The sequence below is a fragment of the Camelina sativa genome, chromosome 4, assembly GCF_030686135.1.
Source record: "Camelina sativa cultivar CO46 ecotype springtype chromosome 4, ASM3068613v1".
In the NCBI taxonomy this organism is placed as follows: Eukaryota; Viridiplantae; Streptophyta; class Magnoliopsida; order Brassicales; family Brassicaceae; genus Camelina; species Camelina sativa.
The window spans coordinates 6,164,976-6,185,220 of NC_141883.1; the positions used below are offsets into that span (position 1 = coordinate 6,164,976).

At 35.0% G+C, this 20,245-nt stretch overlaps 3 protein-coding genes across 6 annotated transcripts; 1 reads left to right on the plus strand and 2 right to left on the minus strand.

Moving 5' to 3' along the window:
• Nucleotides 1–8,487: 8,487 nt before the first annotated feature.
• LOC147945484 (uncharacterized) lies at nucleotides 8,488–9,402 on the minus strand. The gene has a single exon (XM_087509276.1). It carries the CDS (start codon nucleotides 9,400–9,402, stop codon nucleotides 8,488–8,490), a length of 915 nt encoding a protein of 304 aa, XP_087365402.1.
• A 683-nt stretch (nucleotides 9,403–10,085) lies between these two features.
• Nucleotides 10,086–19,844, minus strand: LOC104779970 (putative membrane protein At3g27390). 4 transcript variants are annotated; one of them, XM_087509967.1, is made up of 8 exons: nucleotides 19,549–19,844; nucleotides 12,853–13,028; nucleotides 12,265–12,373; nucleotides 11,853–12,179; nucleotides 11,243–11,774; nucleotides 10,952–11,147; nucleotides 10,614–10,863; nucleotides 10,086–10,505 (listed from the first exon to the last, which is right to left on the minus strand). In XM_087509967.1, the coding sequence occupies exons 2-8, from the start codon at nucleotides 12,944–12,946 to the stop codon at nucleotides 10,247–10,249; spliced, it is 1,767 nt and encodes a 588-aa protein (XP_087366093.1). In that variant the 5' UTR covers nucleotides 12,947–13,028; nucleotides 19,549–19,844; the 3' UTR covers nucleotides 10,086–10,246. The 4 variants fall into 4 exon arrangements, with proteins under 4 accessions (XP_087366093.1, XP_010502715.1, XP_010502716.1 ...); XM_010504413.3 differs by lacking the exon at nucleotides 19,549–19,844 and adding an exon at nucleotides 13,352–13,594; XM_010504414.3 differs by lacking the exon at nucleotides 19,549–19,844 and adding an exon at nucleotides 13,352–13,574 and having other exon boundaries at nucleotides 12,853–13,040.
• LOC104779971 (putative pectate lyase 11) lies at nucleotides 17,005–19,963 on the plus strand. The gene is made up of 5 exons (XM_010504415.3): nucleotides 17,005–17,269; nucleotides 17,820–18,262; nucleotides 18,372–18,672; nucleotides 19,298–19,436; nucleotides 19,527–19,963. The coding sequence occupies exons 1-5, from the start codon at nucleotides 17,127–17,129 to the stop codon at nucleotides 19,746–19,748; spliced, it is 1,248 nt and encodes a 415-aa protein (XP_010502717.1). The 5' UTR covers nucleotides 17,005–17,126; the 3' UTR covers nucleotides 19,749–19,963.
• The last annotated feature ends 282 nt before the right edge of the window (nucleotides 19,964–20,245 follow it).

Sequence of the window (20,245 nt, forward strand, 5' to 3'; positions counted from 1 at the left end):
TTTTAGATATTTAGAAAAAAATTCCTAAAATTCAAGAAGTCTTCCTAAATATTATGAAATTCTTCCTAAACATTATAAAATCCTTCCTAAATTTAGAGAAATGAGTTTTTAATTTCTTTGTCCTATTTTTTCGTTAATGTATCAGTTTGATTTCCTTGTTGTATTTAATGATTGGAACAAGAAGCTTCGTATAATCTTTCAACCATTGTGTTTCTGAAGACCATCTTGAATTTCAGGGAGAGGTTCATGAACATTTATCCTTCCTAAATTTGAATAAATGTGTTCCTAAATCTCTTTTTGTGTGTGTTTTGCTTCAATGTGTCAAATATTAGAAGATTAGTCCATTAACAAGGGGTGATGATTTCATTTTTGGGCATATTCTTATGTTAGGATATCTATTTTTTTTATAAAAGTCATCATGAAATTCAAAAAATATTTTCTTAATTTCATTAAGTCCTTCCCTAATTTCATATAATCCTTCGTGAAGTTCGGTAACAGTTAAAACAAAGTACTAAGAGAAACATTTGACAATGTTATGATGCACAAACATCATACAAGTACCAAAACAATTTAAAAAAAAAAAATACAACATGGTATAGTAATAAGACAACCAAATTTCTTTTAATATAATATAATGTTTATCCTTCACTTTCTTCAAAACATTGTTCAATGGATCTTCCACCATCTCAACTTTAAACAATCCCTTAAGCCAAGTGTTGAACGTAAGACTCAGTTCTATATCATTCGCTTTCATACATTCTCTCACCTTAGAACTCTTTTTCAGATTCCCAGCTTTACAATATTCATCAATCATCAATCATCAATCAATATGTTATCAGATATGGCAATAGTCTTCTTATAAGCATTTCGTCGAGCAAATGTTATGCGTTCTTCATCCTTTTCCCTCAATTTCATGACTGCTTGAATTGCTTACCTACATCAGATTCCTTGAATCTTCCCTTTTTCAGTCCACGTGCTATGTCATTGTGTCACATGAACCACTTGCTTTGTCGTCTTGACGATGCTTAGGTCTCGTAAGCTCGATAATGATGGGATCAAGAGGCGCCGACAAATCAGATTTGCCCAGAAAAGTTTGGCTCATTTGCTTGTGAAACTGCTTCATCGTTTTTCGATTAGAGCTCTTCGCCGGTAAAATGGGATCTCAAAAGTTTCATACTGAAAAATTAGATCCAGTTTACGTAGAGATAACGACGAGCCATCGAAAAAGATGGAGAATTTTATTATTTATTTAATTAATAATTTCAGTGTTTTAAATATTAAATCAGAAGATGTGTGTTAAATCTAGAAAATATGAGATTGTGTGTTAGATTTGGAAAAAAAACCTAATTTTATGCTATTTTTGAGAATCTCCCTATTAAAAATTGCATTTATAGTTTTGGGTATTTAAATTAAATCAATGTTAAATATTATTAATACTTTAGATATTTTTAGTTTTTGGGTTTGATGGGTACTCATTCGGGGATTATCCGACTAATATGTTTAGTGTTGCAAAAAACAATTAAAAAATTAGAGACTAATATTATGCGATTCAAACTGTAATCATATTTTTTATTTTGATGATGCAAATTTACGTTAAATTTTGTTTTATTATTTTTAGGCAATGGAGTAAAAAAAATTGGATGACTTTCAATGTATTGGCAGATCCGAAATACTTTTTATCGGTGTCAAAATATAATTAAAAATAATTATTAATTTTTCAAAAATTAAATAAAATAAAATAAAAAATTCGAAAAGAAAAACAACAAGATAAATTTAATATTTAAGGGTAAAATAAACAGAAAGATATATAAAATCATTTATGCAATGGTATAAAACATAATCAAGTAGAAAAGATTAAAAGAAAAAGAAAGGAAAATCACACAAATCTAGAATTTTAAAGGGTTCAAATACAAATTTAATATTTTATGAGGTTCAAAACACAAATTTAAAATTATAAGAGTTCAAAACAGAAAAAAAATAAACTAAATACAGTATTACAATATTGTAAGGACTATTTTATAAATATGAGATTTTTGTGGGATCAGTTAACCCCTTTCTTTCTTACTGGATCCGCTCATGGCGTCGCATGATAGCTGTTTCAAGATATGTTTTAAACTTTTATTTGCGTTTGTAAGAAGCCACTTGTAACACCAATTTTGTTTTATTATTCAAAAAAAAATGGAAAAGTTATTTTATAAAAGCCAAAAGTCATAAAATGCTATATGTGTGTCAATGTGTGTCAATGTGTGTGATTGTGTGAGAGGCACGAGGAACGTATGAGATGGGAACCCAAATAAATATATACAAACCCTGTCTTGTCTTTGTCACGGACCCAATTTTTTTTTGTCAACTCATATTATTGATAAATTTGGTTCCAACCAAAATAGAATACAAAAGTAGAATACTACGTCCAAAAAAGGATAAATTTAAGCCGGCGGACTACAAAAATGTTCCTGAAATCAAAGGTCAGAGGAAAACAAGATTTCTCTAGAAACTATCAAAGGAACTAAAGAAAGCCATACATAACAGGATATTTGATAATAAAAACGAAAGGAGACAACAACCTTTATCTAAGAACAAAAGTAACCGGTCATAAAATCTTAATAGAAACAATAGAACCAAGAGAGCAAATAACCTTTTCTTCTAACGCACAAACGGATGAGATTTACCAAGGATGCCCATGACCAACTCAAGAATAACATCAACCACCTCCTAACACGATGAAAGCCAATCTCTCTTAAGTCGTAACAAAGAACCAGGGACTTTATAACACGACAAGCAAGACCACTCACTTCCAAAAGAGACGACAACGTTGATACGCCCAAGAATGTCAAACTAGAAATCTTCAAAATGCGAGGAGCGAGGCCTAACTTCTCGTAGAACACCAATCACATAGACGAGACCGACGTAAAAGGAGAAGACTATCACCCACTATGAACAACAACAAGAAGAAGGAACTCGACAAACTTAAGGTTCTACCATCACATTCAAACAAAACGAAACCTCTGCTTAGAAAGGAGCCGAAACATCCCAATCGAAAGCAACTAAAACTATTCAATACTACTAAGGACCACCATAAAGCTACCAGTAACAACAACCAACTAAAGCGATTCAATCTAACTGTAGCAAAACATCGAAGAAGAACAACCAGAATGCCAGCTTACCGGACAACAAAAACAGACGAGACCATGGCCATAGATTCACGAAAACCAAACCTCGATATCCACCAACAAGAACAGAGCACCCACCAAATCTACAGATCTCGGACACCCAACAACAACCATCTCTAGAGAAGCTGACCACTGACAAAACCAAACATCCTTACCGTGAACATCTACCATTTCCACCAAGATAAGCTTTTCTCCAACGAAATACATGAGTTAAACAAATTGCAGAACCAAAAAACTATAGCACAAATGAAAAGGGATGCCACTGACGGTGTCAGCGAGAATCGTCAACCACCGGAGTTACTTTCCAGTCACAGATCTGAAAAAAAAACTAGGGTTTTACTATTTGAGAGAAGAGAGAACGGCGTTCGAGAGAGAGCGAGTAAATTGGTCGGTTTAGGATTCATGGACCCAATTATAAACATGAAATTAATGTTGTATATAACTTTGCGATTGTCATCGAATAAACAATACAATTTTCGTAGCTTATTTGGATTGCCTTTACCTGTTACTTCTTGTTTTTGGTGCTTCGGCTCGTTTGGTTTAAGTCAACATATATGGATTAAGCGGATTTTCTTACTCTCTTACACCGTCTTTTTGACAGATATTAATTATAATTTTTAATGATAATTACGAACTTAAGCATTTGAAGATAATCATAATTAATCACTCACAGGAGCATAAGGAAGAAGAAAGAGCCATAGTATATAAACAGCTTCAGCAGTCCATAGAAGATACCAAACGATTATCTGCATCTTCAACCTTAACCGTCTGCCGTTTCCGGTTTCCGACGAGCACAACACGAGAAGGAACTGTCTCGTAGTGATAAATTGATGAGAGTAAGAACACATAATATATTAAAGGAAAAATTGTATTAGACTCTCATAATCGTAATTGTACAAGATACATTCTTTTATATATAGATATGAATTTCCTAAACTTAGATAAAGATAAATGTAAGCTATATATATTTATACATTTGTGATAATGATAAAATTCTTAAACTAATATTAGCATTTATCTAATATATTCTAGATTCTTTGAGAATAATATCTTCTTGATTTCTATATTCGGGTTTGTCATCTCGAAAGTCGTTCTCGGTCGATCTCCGATTCTCTATCTCCCAATACGTAGTCAATCACGGCGTTGTAAACAAGCCAATCCCACCAGTGAGTTGGTCCAGCGGATAGATTCTCATCCGTCATCCATCTCGAAACCGCAAACGAAACGGTGTGTCCACGTGGCGTCTTGGGACACTATACCATCTGACCTCTGAATTTGTCTTTATCCACAGCCGTCAGATACGGTTTCCGTAGCTTCTACGAACCGGAGAAAAGACAGACGAGATCGTCTTTCATATATAACCGAAAAGACCGAGGGTATTTTAGAAAAACCAGTGTTTGCTCAGGTAACTTCACCGCTTCACGAATCGTAACCGTCGGAGAAGAAGAAGAAGACGATGTTTCGGACTCGTCGAGACTTGTCCTCGTCGTTACAGCCGTTGAGAAGCTTTTCGTCGAACGAAACACCGGACGAAACCTCCCTGTTAGTATTAAACTTCAGTTTATGATCATTTGAAACCAAAAAAAGAAACCGTACGGGTTCATCCACATGTCTTTATTTGGTTGGATGATTTCATTCACCTAATGAAGAAAAAAAAAGAGAACTAGAAAAACTGCATCCTGTTTCTAAAGAGATGAGGAGCACGTTGTACAGTTTTGATATAACACCTAAAATTCAAATTTGTTCAGACGATGTTAACCAAAAAGGAACCTTTACTTTATTTTTGTAGACTTCATGTAAACAGCTATAGTAATGTTTTTTTTTTCTTTTGCTAAACATGTAAATATCATACAATGAAAGTTAGGTTTTACAAAAAGAGTGATTCCTACACAAGAGTAACGTTGGCAAAAAAAAAAAAAAGTAAAAACAAGGTTACAATAGAGTGAAGAAAGATTTGAGAGAATTAACAATGTTATAGTCTTATAGTGTAACAATAGAAGTATGGAATAATGGAAGATGAAGAATTTAGACTCAAAATTTTATGTAAAAAAAAAAAAAAAAACACTATTGCAACAATGGAAACAAAAGAAGATGATTTTCTAGTTTTAGCAAGAAAATAAATATTTAGAAGAAAAAGATTGTTTTAAAAATAACCCTCTTGTTAGCTTAAAGAAAATAACTCAAAACTTTAAGCTCTCCCTCACAATCTCTTAAACTCTTTCTCTCAAATCTCTCTTATGGTATACCACACTTTGGCAACTCTTTATATAGAGAGAACTAGAACACAATTTCCTAATCCAAAACAGGTAAACTAACTTATTTAGATATATCTTAAATAGAACTATTCATAATTGGATTAAAGTTTTCCTTTTCCCTTAAACCACTTTTTTCTTCTTCAAGCTTAGCCCAACAATCTCGCCCTTAAGCTTGAAATCCTTTTTCGACATGTTGTGAACTCCAATGTGATTCCTCATATCCTTGAATCTGTTTTTGTCAAGTGCTTTGGTTAAAATATCAGCCTTTTGTTCAGTCCCAGGAACATGCAACACTTCAACCTGTCCATTTTCAACACACTCTCGAATGAAATGGTATCTCCGGTGAATGTGCTTACTGCGGCCATGGAAAACCGGGTTCCTAGTGAGAGCAATAGCGGACTCGTTATCAACCTGTATCATCACCTTCTCACAAGTTTTTCCGCGATCTCAACAAAGAGTTCTTGTAGCCAAATGGCTTGTTTAACAGCCTCTGTCACTGCCATGAATTCAGCTTCACATGAAGATAAAGCTACCACTTGTTGTTTTTGAGAACACCATGTGATCAGACATTCATTAAAGTAAAAAACATGGCCAATTGTGCTTCTTCCATCATCAATATAAACATTGTGACTACTGTCACTGTATCCTATCAAACCCAATTGTTCTCCTTGCCTAAAGTGAAGTCCATGATCAAGTGTGCCTCAAAGATACCTCAGAATGTGCTTCAGTGAAGCTCCATGCGATTCTCTAGGCTCTTGTAGCTATCGACTCAAAATTCCAACAGAGTATGAAAGATCGGGCCTAGTATGAAGTAGGTACCGTAAACAACCAATGTGTTTACGATAGAGTCTTCCATCAATACACCGTGGATCTTGTGTTCTTGAAAGCTCCAAACCAGGTTCCATTGGAATAAGAACAGAGTTGCATTCACTCATCCCTGCTCCTTCTAAAATCTTCTTTGCATACCTTTCCTGACTTAACTCAATCCCATTTGTTCCTTGACGAACTTCAATACCAAGATAGTAGGTAAGCTTACCTAGATCACTCATCTCAAATTTTCCAGCCATTTCTTTCTTGAAGTCAAGTATTAACTCAAGATTAGAACCTGTGACGAGAAAGTCATCTACATAGACCACTACAATGAGGAGACTTTCTTTACACTTCTTCTTGTAGAGAGATGGTTCTTTAGTGCACCTTTCAAAGTTTAATTCACCGAGAATGCTGTTTAACTTCAAGTTCCAAGCACGAGGTGCTTGCTTAAGTCCGTAGAGTTCCTTATGCAACTTGTAGACCTTCTCCTCACTATCTTTAACAACAAAACCTTCTGGCTGAGCAACATACACATCTTCTATCAAATACCCATGAAGAAACGCGGTCTTAAAGTCTAGATGGTGTATTTCCCAAGCATTCGAGGCAGCCAAAGAGATAATGAAACAAACTGTTTCAATTCGAGCAACTGGAGCAAAAACTTCATCAAAGTCTATCCCATGTCTCTGCACATATCCTTTTGCAACAAGTCTCGCTTTGTACTTGTTTATGCTATTATCTGCATTGCGTTTTAACTTGAACACCCATTTCAAACCAATTGGTTTTACTCCAACCGGCAACTCAACTAAACTCCAAGTGTTGTTCTTTGTTATCGACCTGATTTCTTCCTCAAAAGCATCTCTCCATACCTTGAACTCGCATGCTTCTCTGAAATTCCTTGGTTCTTCATTAGCTGCTAATAAAAGATTTCCTCCTTCTATATCAGCTAATAACACATAGTCACTTAGGTAGCTTGGTCGTTTCACTTGTCTTACGGACTATCACAAAACAAGTTGTTGAGTCTGCGGTTGTGTAACAGAACTCTACTGCACAGGTTGTGGCGGTTCTTGCCGTTGTTCTTGTTCCTCTGCAGGTTCGGTTTCAGACTCATTCGTAACTTCCTCTTCACCAAAGACATCATTATTTTCTTCATTCTCTATGTTATCCTCTGTTTCATCAGTAACAACCGCTTCTCTAACTCCATTGTTACCAAAAACACCATAGCTAAGAACAAAAGTTCCTGATCCTTCAGAATTATCCACAGAGTCATTCCACCTCCAACTCTTATTTTCAGCAAACGCAACATCTCTACTAACAATGATCCTCCGGTTGGTTGGATCAAGGAGTCGATATGCCTTTGAACCAGGTTCTGTTCCAAGATATACAAGCATTTTCGACCTATCATCAAGCTTCTTGAGATGTGGAATCTCGACTCTAGCATAAGCGACACATCCAAACACCCGCAAATGTTCCACATTTGGTTTCCTTTTCTTAAAACATTCATATGGAGTTTGAAACTCCAAGCTCCTTGTTCCTACCCTATTGATAACATAGGTTGCATGCCTTACCGCTTCTCCCCACAGGTAATTGGGCATGTTCATATGCTTCAAAAGAATTCTGGTCATCTCCAACAATGTCCTATTGCATCGCTCAACAACACCGTTTTGTTGCGGTGTATACGGTGCTGTAAAGTGCCGATTGATGCCTTCTTGTTCGCAGAAACTGAGAAATTCTTGAGACATGAACTCACCCCCTCTGTCAGTTCTGAATGTTTTGATCATAGTTTTAGACTCATGTTCGACCAATGCTTTAAACGCTTTGAACTTCTTGAATGCTTCGCTTTTCTCCTTCAACAGAATGGTCCACATATATCTTGAATGATCGTCGATTAAGACAAAGATATACCTCTTGTGCGCAGGCGTAGAAGGTGAGATCGGTCCACAGAGATCTCCGTGAACCAGTTCTATTACTTGTGTTGCTCGATAAGATGTTGCCTTCGGGAAAGTTTGCCTTGTTTGTTTACCAAGCAAACAGGATGCACAAGTCTCCTTCTCTTTTGGTACACTCAATATCCCAACCACTAACTCTTTCACAGCCATTGTTTTGATGGTTTCAAGATTCACATGTCCTAAACGCGAGTGCCACAGGTTTGAATCAGTATAAGCCATAAGCTACAAACACCTTTTATCATCAACCTCCAATTTGACTTTGTAAAGTCTGTTTTTCAAACGATTTGGTCTTACTAGAAGATTCCCTTATTGGTCATGCAAAGTGAGATGACCATCTTTCATCCTGATATCACAGCCAGCTTCAGTAGCTTGACCCAAACTGATGATGTTGCTTTTGAGATTTGGTATATAGTAGACATCCGTCAACATCTTGCATTCTCCTCCTTTGGTAATGAACAAAATAGAACCCTTCCCTTTTATGTCAATATGTGAATCATCACCAAATCGAACTCTTCCTGTGACCATTAGGTTGAGATTACAAAACCAAGCATGATTTCCAGTCATATGGTTACTAGCACCATTGGCTAAATACCAAATTTCATCTGAGCAGTATTCAAACTCTTTCGGTTGCATATTCTTCTCATTAAGATACACTACTTCATGTACCATAAGAGACTCAACTTCATGGGTGTTATCTTCCTCCTTCTCCAAAGTTTCTTGTGCTTTGATTAATTTCAGCATGTGATCTGGACAGTTCGATGCAAAATGTCTGATCTCGTCACACTTGTAGCAAGTAATATTTGATTTATCCCTTTGTTGATAACCAGACCGTCCTCGACCTCTGCCTCTTCCACGGTATGAGCCTCTTCCTCTGCCACCATCATAGTTGAATTCGTAGGACTGAGACTCTGAATTGACATACATAAGCTTGCTTTGGTTGTCTTGCGAATCTTCTTCACCATTAATTTGTTCCTCATAAGTCTTTAATTTGCCAAAAATGTCTTCGAAAGTATTTGTTTTTAGATCAAGGACCTGCTCAAGTGCTGCAATTATATGTATGTACTTCTTTCTTGGCAAGCTTTTCAGAATCTTCTTCACAATCTTCGTTTCTTCAATGATTTCTCCTAGTGATGCTGATTTTGTGGAGATCTCTGAAAGTTTACCAACAAAGTTGTCAATAGTCTCGGTTTCCTTCATCTTTAGTCTGTCGAACTCGGCCATGAGAGTCTGCAGTTTTGCTTCTTTGACACGATCAGCGCCCAGGTTCCTTGCTTTGATGGAATCCCATACACCTTTAGCGGTAACTTGATCACCAACTTGTAAGATCATAGACTCAGGTATGGATTGGAAAAGCAGGGCTCTGGCAAGGTCATTATTTTCTGGTTCCATTGTTCCAGGATCAATTGCCTCCCAAACCTTGTGAACACGCAACGCAACGTCCATTCTCATTGCCCACACTGTATAATTGATTGAAGTTAACATAGGGCATTGTATGGACGATGGTGGCGTATTCTCCTTCGGCTTTGGTGTGTTGCTTGCAGCGGTTAATTCACTCATGATTCGAATATCAAACCTAGAAGCTCTGATACCAAATCTAGTTTTAGTAAGAAAGATTTAGAACAAAAAGATTGTTTTAAGAATAACTCTCTTATTAGCTTAAATAAAATAACTCAAAACTTTAAGCTCTCCCTCACAATCTATCAAACTCTTTCTCTCAAATCTCTCTTATGGTATACCACACTTTGGCAACTCTTTATATAGAGAGAACTAGAACACAATTTCCTAATCCAAAACAGGTAAACTAACTTATTTAGATATCTCCTAAATAGAACTATTCCTAATTGGATTAGAGTTTTCCTTTTCCCTTAAACACCTTTCTTCTTCTTCAAGCTTAGCCCAACAGATTTGACAAAATCGTTCGTATCATTCATTCATTTGTTACTTAATGTTGATTACCTTGACAAATCTAAAATTATGAACAATCTTTACAAGGAATGACAAGTATGGGGAGCAAGAACCAGAGACATATCCACACAACACGACGTCTCATGGGCCATGGCCATGTTTAAACGATATCTATATTTCGTGAGACACCCTTTTGCGATTCTTGATCGGATCCATTGACACTTCCTTTTCTTCTGGATGATCTCTGACTGAATATTCGAGTAATTATCTTAACCGAACCTGAAGGCTCTGTTATAGATTCGTCTTTCACCGAACTGTTGTCTTTCAGGTCCAAATCGTCCGATAGTTGCTTCACTAATGCTACAAAATGTCGACGAAATGTTGGATATCTTGACACCGTTTTCATTAGCCCTTGAATCCTAATAAACACACACAAAGACATGAAAAATATATTTTGTTAAGGAAAAAAAAAACAAAACAAAAGTGTTTAACAAACAAAGATCAAATCTTAAAGGCGGTTCTTTTGCCTGCGAGCAAATGCATCAAGTTCGGCTCTTTTACGCTCGGTGAGAGGAGGAGATACGGAAATTGCATTCGAGCTCTTTAGCCTCTCTGGATCTCCAAATAACAAAACTAATCTCCCGAGGTACTCTTCTTCTTCCTCGGACAAGTTTGTAGCTTTCAGTTGCTCCTTTAGTATCAAAAACGGATGCAGAAACCAATCAAAGAAGACGTCTTTTGGTCGGTTCAAGGTAGTTATTTCAGTTACACCGTCACCTACACAAACATGCAGACAAATAAAAATCACAATTATATATGGTCATAGTCTATATGAAAATATATAGAAAAAATAGAAAATTTTTACTTAGTAACAAGCCAGAAGAATTGGCTTTCACGGAGCGTAGAATCTCATGAAGAAGTCCATAAGCAGGTAAACCAACACTGATCACTTGGCTGCCTTTACTGGATCTCGCTTCTTCGATATCTTTCGAAATTATCAGTCCTTTTGTAGCCAAAACTTCTCCAAATGTCCTACATTGAACAAAGAGCTCATACAACAGCTGCACACAGACATCAAGAAGTCAAGAAAACGACAAAAGATATGATTTTTTCAAATTTGGATTTGGTGGGTGGGAGTATAGGCATGTGTGCTTACATCGAGAGGCTTAATATCAATCATAGGGACTCTGACTGATCCTGCTCTCATCGATGATGCGTTCTTGACAGAGCCTAGTCTTGGTACAGGACCAGAAAAAGGCGTTGGTTCCTCTTCGTTTCTTCGATATTTTGGCCTTGGGAAACAAGAACCTTCAGGCATGTCAAGTATATCAGTGCTATACTCGTCGTAAATGGACACAGAAGCAACTATGAAACAGAGTCCATAGTAAAAAGAAGATTCTTGATATGATACTACTCCTGCATAAGCACCGAGGAAGATACTAGAGACAACTGATCCAATAACCGCGCCTGTGACAGCCAAAGGCCAGAGTAAGATCACGAGGCCTGCAATGGGGACACACATTGTCTCCAAGAATGGACCTTCCCGTCCAATTAAGTCGTGAAACAAACGGTGCCATCCTTTGAACAGCATGTAAGGGCTTTTGCATATGGCTACAAGTGAGATCACAGGGAAATCAACAAGAATCCCGAGAACTGAAACTACCAAAGCCCCTGGAAGTTGAAGTAGCCTGAGGATAGATAAGAGGATGTAAAGTAAGGCGCTATGGAATAATTCGTTTCACAAGAATGAGCAATATTATAAATACCTTATTTCATAAAGTGTGCGATCAGGGCAACATTGTTTAAACTCATCCATGAGTGAGAAGTATGAGTGAAAGCAAACATCTTTAAAATCGCAGACAACGGTGAAGCTGCGTTGGATGACGCTCCAAGTTCCATCATAAAAGCAATGGAGAAACGGGTAAGGCTTTCCCTCACCAACAGCATCAAAGGTAGCAAAAATTGGGGAGAGAAAACCATATAAAGCTCCTCCCAAAACACTCCCCACAATACTAAGAATCAACCAGAGAATTATGGCTGCAGGAAGACATAGGCATAGAAAGAGCTTCAAGATTGGTCCTACTTGTTTGGCACTGCATATTAGACAAACCAAAATTAGGGCGTCTACGGCGTCGTCATCGAGAGAGATATAGCAAAAGGGACTGAGGAGTTAGTTACCTCAGAATTGACCAGAAAGTCCAAACAATGTGGACGGGCAAAAGACTCAGTATGACCGCAGAGTTGCCTATAGTCACAATGAGGCATACGAGTGGGCACAAAACGATACCTAAGCAACAAAGAAAGAGTATTTCAGATCAGAAAGGCATTAAACTAGTGAATATGATTAGAACAACTTCATTGACAAGAAAACACTAGACAGTGTTGATCAACCTTTAAGATGACTACTAAATGATGAAAACAGAACTCCTACGTTCAAACATTAGCATGTAACTGAAAGAGGCATGGCATTAAAAAAAAGACCAAGTAAAAGTCATGAGATGGAACAATTAAGGAACCAGATACAAGTCAACAACCATGGTAAAGAAGTCAAATCCTTTGTTGAGTTAATGTTCTTACCAGAAGACAAAATCAGTCTGAATAAAATGGAAAAAAATTGGGCTTAAAGAAGTAGAAAATCATAGAAAGTTTAGACCTTTAAGTAGTGTATATAGTTCATAAAAGAGTGCCATCATATCATATATAAGTGCCAGAAATAGAAACAATGATATAATTGAAGTAAAAGATTCACTTTAGTAAATTTCATACCTTTGATGAAACCCAGAAACAGCAATCCAATGAAATAAGGAAGAAAGAGTAAGAACTGAAACAAAGAAGCTCGAAATCCTTCTGGAGGCTCCATTGAAATTGGAATTGAATCTTTCAATTATACTCACCAACTTAATACAAACCCATCTCAAGAACCATTCAGCACCTTCTTCTTCCTGAGATATATACTATTAAAAAAATCGAAACTTTTGGTATCGATTAAACTCCAAAAAGAAGTAAACAAACAAAGAGCTGGAGTTTATTCTTATTTACGAAACTCTCTGCAACTGCAACACACAAGTCTTATAAAAAAATTACTAATAAACAAAACAAAAACAAATCTTTCTGTGATACAGCTTTAAAAGTCTCACATGGGTTTTACAGATTTGAGTTGAGGGATTTGCGGTTAAGAAACCGTTTCTCTTCTTGATAAACACAAAAAAAAAACGATTAAAAAAAAAATCAAAGCACGAGAACCAAAACGCAAAAAGAAACTGACCTTTTTTTTTGTCCGAAAAGTCTTACGAGGAAGAAGAAGATGTTTTGTTCTGTTTGGTATATGCGGCTTGAGCTTAACTAATTAGCGAATACTTTCTAAATTTACAGATGGAGGTCAAAGCCATTAATGAGATCAAAGGAGACGCCATGAAAATAACGAAATTCGCAGTTTAAAAACTCGCTTTTATTTAGTTATCTTATTATATACGATCAGATAAATATGTATTTATTTTTGTTTGGATATAAAACAATGAATATATAACACTGTAGTGACGGCTACATTTTTGTTTGGATTGGGAAACTTTCTATCGAAAAGAATAATTTTTTAGTACAATATTCATGAGAATAATAATATTTGAAGTGAATTAGGTAAAAAAATGTGATCAATAAAATAGTGTGATTAACGGTTAAAAAATAACAACATGGTACAGGAAAAACCCACTCATCTCATAAATAATAGATAAGCAAATGATAAATCGTTTAAAAATATTTAAATAGCATAATTGTGATTTTTATAAACTACCACATTATTTATTATTATTTTTGATTTATTATTCTAATGTTAGTGCGTCTTAAACTTGATTAGTTAAAGCTACATAAAAAACCAACAAAAAAAACATATATTAAAAACCTACTTTTTTTAGGGTAGCAGTGAAACTGAAATTAACTACTCTAATTAAAATTTTATAGTTAAATTTACTACAATAAACGAAAATAATTTGAAGATATTCAATATTTCTTTTGTTTTGTTATAAAAATCGTTTAAAGTTTTTCACACATATGAAAAGCGATATAATTTTTATTTTTTTACCTTTTATTAATGTATTTATCATTGTTATTAGTTAAAAATTAAAATAGTACAGATAAAATCTGTACTGAATGTATATAGTAACAGTTTTTACAAAACAAAATTGAAGATGTAAAGTAAAACTTAATATAAATTGAAGGGAGTATAATTTTTTGTTAATTTCTACCATATCCGAAACAAATATCTTCTTTTGTATTTAGTGTAGAACTGTAGAAATGAGTATATATTTAAAGCAAAAGAGTTGGTCTGTTTTAACACAACTGTCATTTTGTTGTTAAAATACAAATGGAAGTTTAATGATTGCACACTTGTTGTTATTGATTCTATTTGCGACAAAAGAAAAATGAATTCGTTATCAATGATTCCTTTTTTCCTTTTTTGTTGTCATTTTTATAATGTTTTTGAAACAAGGGAAGAAATGGTAGTTCTATAATGCTTATTCGTCCATACTCCATATGGCAGAATAATTAGTTTAATAAACCAAATGGCAGAATTATTACAACTAGCTGTTTCTCGTGTTGTCTAGCAATAACCCGCTGTGAGATTCGTCTTTCTCTATCCACCATGCACGGTTTTCGAACTTTAAAATAAATAATAAATCAAACATACAAAATTGCCAGTGAAATTGTTACATTCACATGGAGATGATTGTAATTTGTAAACCTTTTAATGAATCCGCTGTAACATCAAATCTCAAGCTAAACATATTTGAATACTGAAGTAGTGTTTGATCACATATTACTTTTTATTTCATGGATGAAATATATATGTTTATATATAGTGATTTCGTATATAATAGTACTCTTATTATATATCAAGTTTTTTATTTTACTTGTTGGTTAGAAACGAACTTAAATTTCATGGTGTTTGACTTTATTTTCCCTAAATTTAATTTCATACATGTTTGACCAAAGATAATAATTATAATACTCATACCGTCATTCGTTAAGTCCTAGACAGTCTCTTTCTAAAGCTTGTGATGATGTGTTTAACTAGTATCTCGAATTGATATAAATTAATGTACATGCCACGATTGTAATTAAGAAGATTTTAGAGAGTAATTAAGAAATGTTTTCTCCATTATTATTGGAGGAGGCCCGCGGGCTCATGTTTTATTTTGGCTTTATGCTAACATATTTGATGATTATCTTTTAACAGATCACGTGATCTTTTCAAAGAATTGAATGAGAATCATATCGGAGTATATATGGGGGAGGGGGATGTGGTTATGATGTATGTGATCATGATAAATGGTTGAACAAACTAGAAAGTCTCGATTATCATATGACTTTTTTTTTTTTTTTTTTTTTTTTTTTTCTATTAACAGTTTTGGTATGTCGAAAAACAAAATTTTGTATGATGTTGCTTACTATAGAAAGGGATCATGTTGGATGTAGCACCGGTAGAAATTCCAAAAGTATATTTGAGAACAATATACTCATAAGAAGGTTTGATCTTAGTAAGAGCTCTTTCTTCACTGATATGTGTGATATAATCAATCCAAATGCTCAAAGCGTCCAATCTCTTATATTTCATGACTAATGTCAAAAGTTTGAAAAATAGAGTATCCGGTTGTGGATACCAATTTGAATGTAGGAAAAGAAAAAAAGAAAAAAACTGGCTTTGACTTTAAATTAGAGAAGTATACACTGAAAGTGATCAAAGTGAAATCATCTCACTTCGACTTTTGGATGGTATATGGTGAAATGGAAACAAATTGTTTGGAGTGACCATAATTTTCTTATATCTTTTTTTGGTTAAAATACATTTTGGGATCTTTTTTTTTGGTATCCATCATTTCATCTTCACTATTGGGTACACTGTCCTGGTATGGTTATCAACTCAAATGCTCAACGCATACAGTTTCTCATTTTCATGATAGTTTGGAGTGATCATCCTTTGGTTATCACATTATTCTAGAATCTTATTTTGGGCATTCATCTTTACGATTAGGTGGACAAACAATTCTAAGCACCGGAAGAAAAAAAAAACCTTGGAATAATGGAAATGGATGAAAGTAGTGTTATAATAAGAGTGACGCTGTGACGGTCGATGATAGCAATTAACAAACCAATATGTTCTAATTTGAGAATTGTGATGAGATGATTACGTACCATACAATATGATAATAATTCATTAAAAAAGACTAATCATTGTGTTGTTACTTGTTATACTATGATTCATGATCATTTGGGAGCTAGCTAGGCCGCATACGAGGGTGAAGAAGAAAATCGATAAAAAGGGATTAGTCAAGAGGATTGATTGCGATTTGTCTAGCTCGAGGATATTGCTCACTCGACTTTGCATTTGATCTTCCGGTCCCCTGAAGCTTCCAAAAAGGATCACTATAGTTAGATTAGCTTCGTACCATTACCTCTGCACACTTCACAAGCAAAACATATGATATTATGATGTCACAAAACAAATTGTTCTTTAAATGTAGAAATGCAAGGGAAAAAAAAAGCACGAAACGGCATCGTTCTCAATGTCAAAAATGTTGACTTTAGGCAGTTACTTTTGACTACCATGCTCAATTAACGGTTAGTAGGTTTTTACTTTCACAAAGAGTCATCATTTCGTTTAAACACACATAAATTTGATCCTGTGATTTGGTTTCTTTGATTGCAAATGTGAGAGAGACAAATTGAAGAATTTCCTAAAACGGCATCGTTGGAGGTCAATAAGGTTGACATTAAGCAAGTACTTTTTTGACTACTAAGCCCAATTAACGGTTTCACAACATTAACCGTTTGTTATATGTTCACCTGAAATTACGATAACGTAGGGTCCCAACTCCATAGAGAATTTTAATAAAATAAAATCTATATAGTATATCTCACGAAAATAATTTAAAAATAAATCACGCCTTCACTCCCGGAACTCTTCTTCCTCTTTAAATACTTTCCGACAATAACAGGCTTCAACACAAAAACACGAACTCTCTTTTTATTACCTTTTCTCTCCATCTATGTTTAGAATAATGTCTTCGTCTTCTAATGTCGCTTACGCTTTTCTACTTCTTCTATCAATCTGCAACACGATTGCATTTTCTAAGAGTTCGTCGTTGGCCCATGTTCAAGATCCAAATCTTGTAGTTGACGAAGTTAAGAGGTACGTAACATTTCAAACAAAGCTTTGAATATGATAATTTCAAGTTTGATAGAACAATGTGGGTTTTTGTGAAATTAAAATGTTATTATGATACATTTATTATGTATACAAAATAAACTGCGACATTATATTCCACTAACAATGTCTAACATGATTTTGGTTCTATTATTACTATATCTAGCTCTCATTTTACAGATTCAGTTCCCAATTATTTTGTAAACTAAACGTCTAAACTTTTAAATTAAGAAAGCTCTTTTTCACAAAAACTAAGCTTCACTATGGTTCACATGATAGTTACCCAGTAAAGGACTTTATGTGAACTACTGTATCTGTAATATCACAAAGGGTTAAAGTGAAGCTCGGTAGTGCATATACATTGGCCAATTTTTTGTCCAACAATTTTTCCTCAACCGACATAATATGTTCACATTTATTTATTTCTTTTCTTAAACCGTACACTTTTTATCCATATATTTAATGTTTCACATTTATTTACAGAATCAGTTATGTAATTATTAAGAATTTTTGTCTATTTTCTCTCTCTTTGTAGAAGTGTATTCAATGCGACAAGGAGGAGCTTGGCCTACCTAACTTGCAGAACCGGAAATCCTATCGATGATTGTTGGCGGTGTGACCCTAATTGGGAAACAAACCGCCAACGGCTAGCAGATTGTGCTATAGGGTTTGGCAAAAATGCTATCGGAGGGCGTGATGGCCGGATCTATGTAGTTACGGATCCGTCCAACGACGATCCAGTGAACCCTAGACCTGGAACTCTAAGACACGCAGTCACACAAGAAGAACCACAATGGATCATTTTCAAGAGAGATATGGTTATTAGGCTCAAAAAAGAACTTATCATCACATCTTTCAAGACCATTGATGGTAGAGGCTCGAGTGTTCACATTTCCAATGGACCTTGCTTAAAGATCCATTATGCAACCAACATCATCATTCATGGCATTAACATCCATGATTGCAAACCAGGACCAGGTGAGGCAAATTTATACTTTTAGCAAGTGTTTAATATAATGAATACAAATGTTTCTAATATATGGAAAACATAACATATATACATGCTAATAATATTTTGTGTTTGTAGGTGGCATGATTAGAGATGGTCCACGTCACACTGGATTGTGGATCCCATCCGATGGAGACGCGGTGGCGATATTTGGGGGGAAACACGTATGGATTGACCATTGTTCGTTGTCCAACTGTGATGATGGACTCATAGACGCCATACATGGTTCGACGGCTATAACCATATCGAACAACCACATGACTCACCATGACAAGGTCATGCTTTTAGGGCATAGCGATAGTTACACGCAAGACAAGAACATGCAAGTCACAATTGCGTTTAACCATTTCGGAGAAGGACTCGTTCAAAGAATGCCACGGTAATTCTTTTACCCTTCATTGCGTGCACACATATGTATAATAGTAGTTAGAATACATTTATATTAGGCTTGTATGCGAAGCACGCGTATAAAGAGTAGTTTGAATGTGAAAGCTTCACTTTAGAGACTATAGAGTATGGAAGAAGTCAACAAAAGCGGAATGAGACTTTTTAACCACCATGGAATGGATCGATCACATCGCTATATAGAAGATTCTTTTTATTATGAGATACGAATTGATGAATATATTGTACCACTAAATCAAAAAACAAGTGTCGGCCATATTCGTTATATCTTCGTATTCGTTTCCACTTAATTTCAGTGGATTAATTAGAGAAAGATGATAGCAGTAGTTTATATGCCAATGCAGATTTGAGTGTATATATATGTGTATTATTTCTTTATACTTTTTATATATATGCTTGGAAATGCTAATTTTGACATTTGTTATATTCGTGCATTGGATATAGGGAGATGCATGAAAACTTAAATAATATTAATATGAGACATTCGAGATAAACTAAGAGAGAGAACATTTTTTCAATTGTTTTAAACCATAAAAATTGAAAGGAAAAGGTTAGTAAAATGCTAATGTTTATGGTTTTGGTTATAAATAATTAAACAGGTGCAGGCATGGATATTTCCATGTAGTGAACAATGATTATACTCACTGGGAAATGTATGCAATTGGAGGAAGTGCTTCTCCGACGATATATAGCCAAGGCAATAGGTTTCTCGCCCCGAACACCCGATTTAATAAAGAGGTACATAATCAATATGGATAGAATATTTTCATAAATGTTTAATATCTTATGTTTGTAAATATATTTACTTGTATTTATTTATATGTATAGGTAACTAAACATGAAGATGCACCCGAGAGCCAATGGAGAGACTGGAACTGGAGATCGGAAGGGGATATGCTGTTGAACGGAGCTTATTTCCGAGAGTCGGGTGCCGAAGCACCTTCCACTTATGCAAGAGCTTCAAGCCTGAGTGCTAGGCCATCGTCACTTGTGGGTTCCATCACGACGACGGCAGGCACTTTGAGTTGTCGGCGAGGCCGTCGTTGTTAATGATAATGCAATCATTAAGAGAGAAGATATTTATTGGATCATTGTGGTTTGCAATGGTGCATATGTTTAACAAATGGTAAGAGTTTTTTTCTTTCTAAGGTGAAGTGCTTTAAAATGTAATGTTATATGTGTAATGCGTCTGCTATGTCTCTAGGCATATGCGAGAGATTAATGATTTTTAAGTTTAATATCAATATAATTTTCAAGCTAGCAAACATCCTTTCGTTTTTTTTTTTGTTTTTAACATGTATCAACCATATACCAATATTATTTGCGACCTATTTTGGGCTAAATCCTGGTCATAGATTTTAGTAATTATTACAAAGTTTTCATTCTACCTTAACTACCGTAAGGTAGAACTTTTCTTTTCAGTGATTTGAGAAAGAAACTTCAATACTATAACATGAACCCACTATATAGATAACAGTAAAGTTTGTCAAAAAAGATTTTGTTCAGCCAATCACGAAGAGGGGAACATTGTTTGTGGATCGATGGAG

Excerpts from the sequence above, each read along its gene's own strand:
- LOC147945484 (XM_087509276.1), bottom strand. The coding sequence starts at position 9,402 with ATGGCCGAGTTCGACAGACTAAAGATGAAGGAAACCGAGACTATTGAC.
- LOC104779970 (XM_087509967.1), bottom strand. The coding sequence starts at position 12,946 with ATGGAGCCTCCAGAAGGATTTCGAGCTTCTTTGTTTCAGTTCTTACTC. Across the intron at positions 11,148-11,242 it reads TTGATATTAAGCCTCTCGAT|CTGTTGTATGAGCTCTTTGT; the intron begins GTAAGCACACAT and ends GTCTGTGTGCAG. Across the intron at positions 10,864-10,951 it reads TTCTTCTGGCTTGTTACTAA|GTGACGGTGTAACTGAAATA; the intron begins GTAAAAATTTTC and ends ATGTTTGTGTAG.
- LOC104779971 (XM_010504415.3), top strand. The coding sequence starts at position 17,127 with ATGTTTAGAATAATGTCTTCGTCTTCTAATGTCGCTTACGCTTTTCTA. Across the intron at positions 17,270-17,819 it reads GTAGTTGACGAAGTTAAGAG|AAGTGTATTCAATGCGACAA; the intron begins GTACGTAACATT and ends CTCTCTTTGTAG. Across the intron at positions 18,673-19,297 it reads CTCGTTCAAAGAATGCCACG|GTGCAGGCATGGATATTTCC; the intron begins GTAATTCTTTTA and ends ATAATTAAACAG.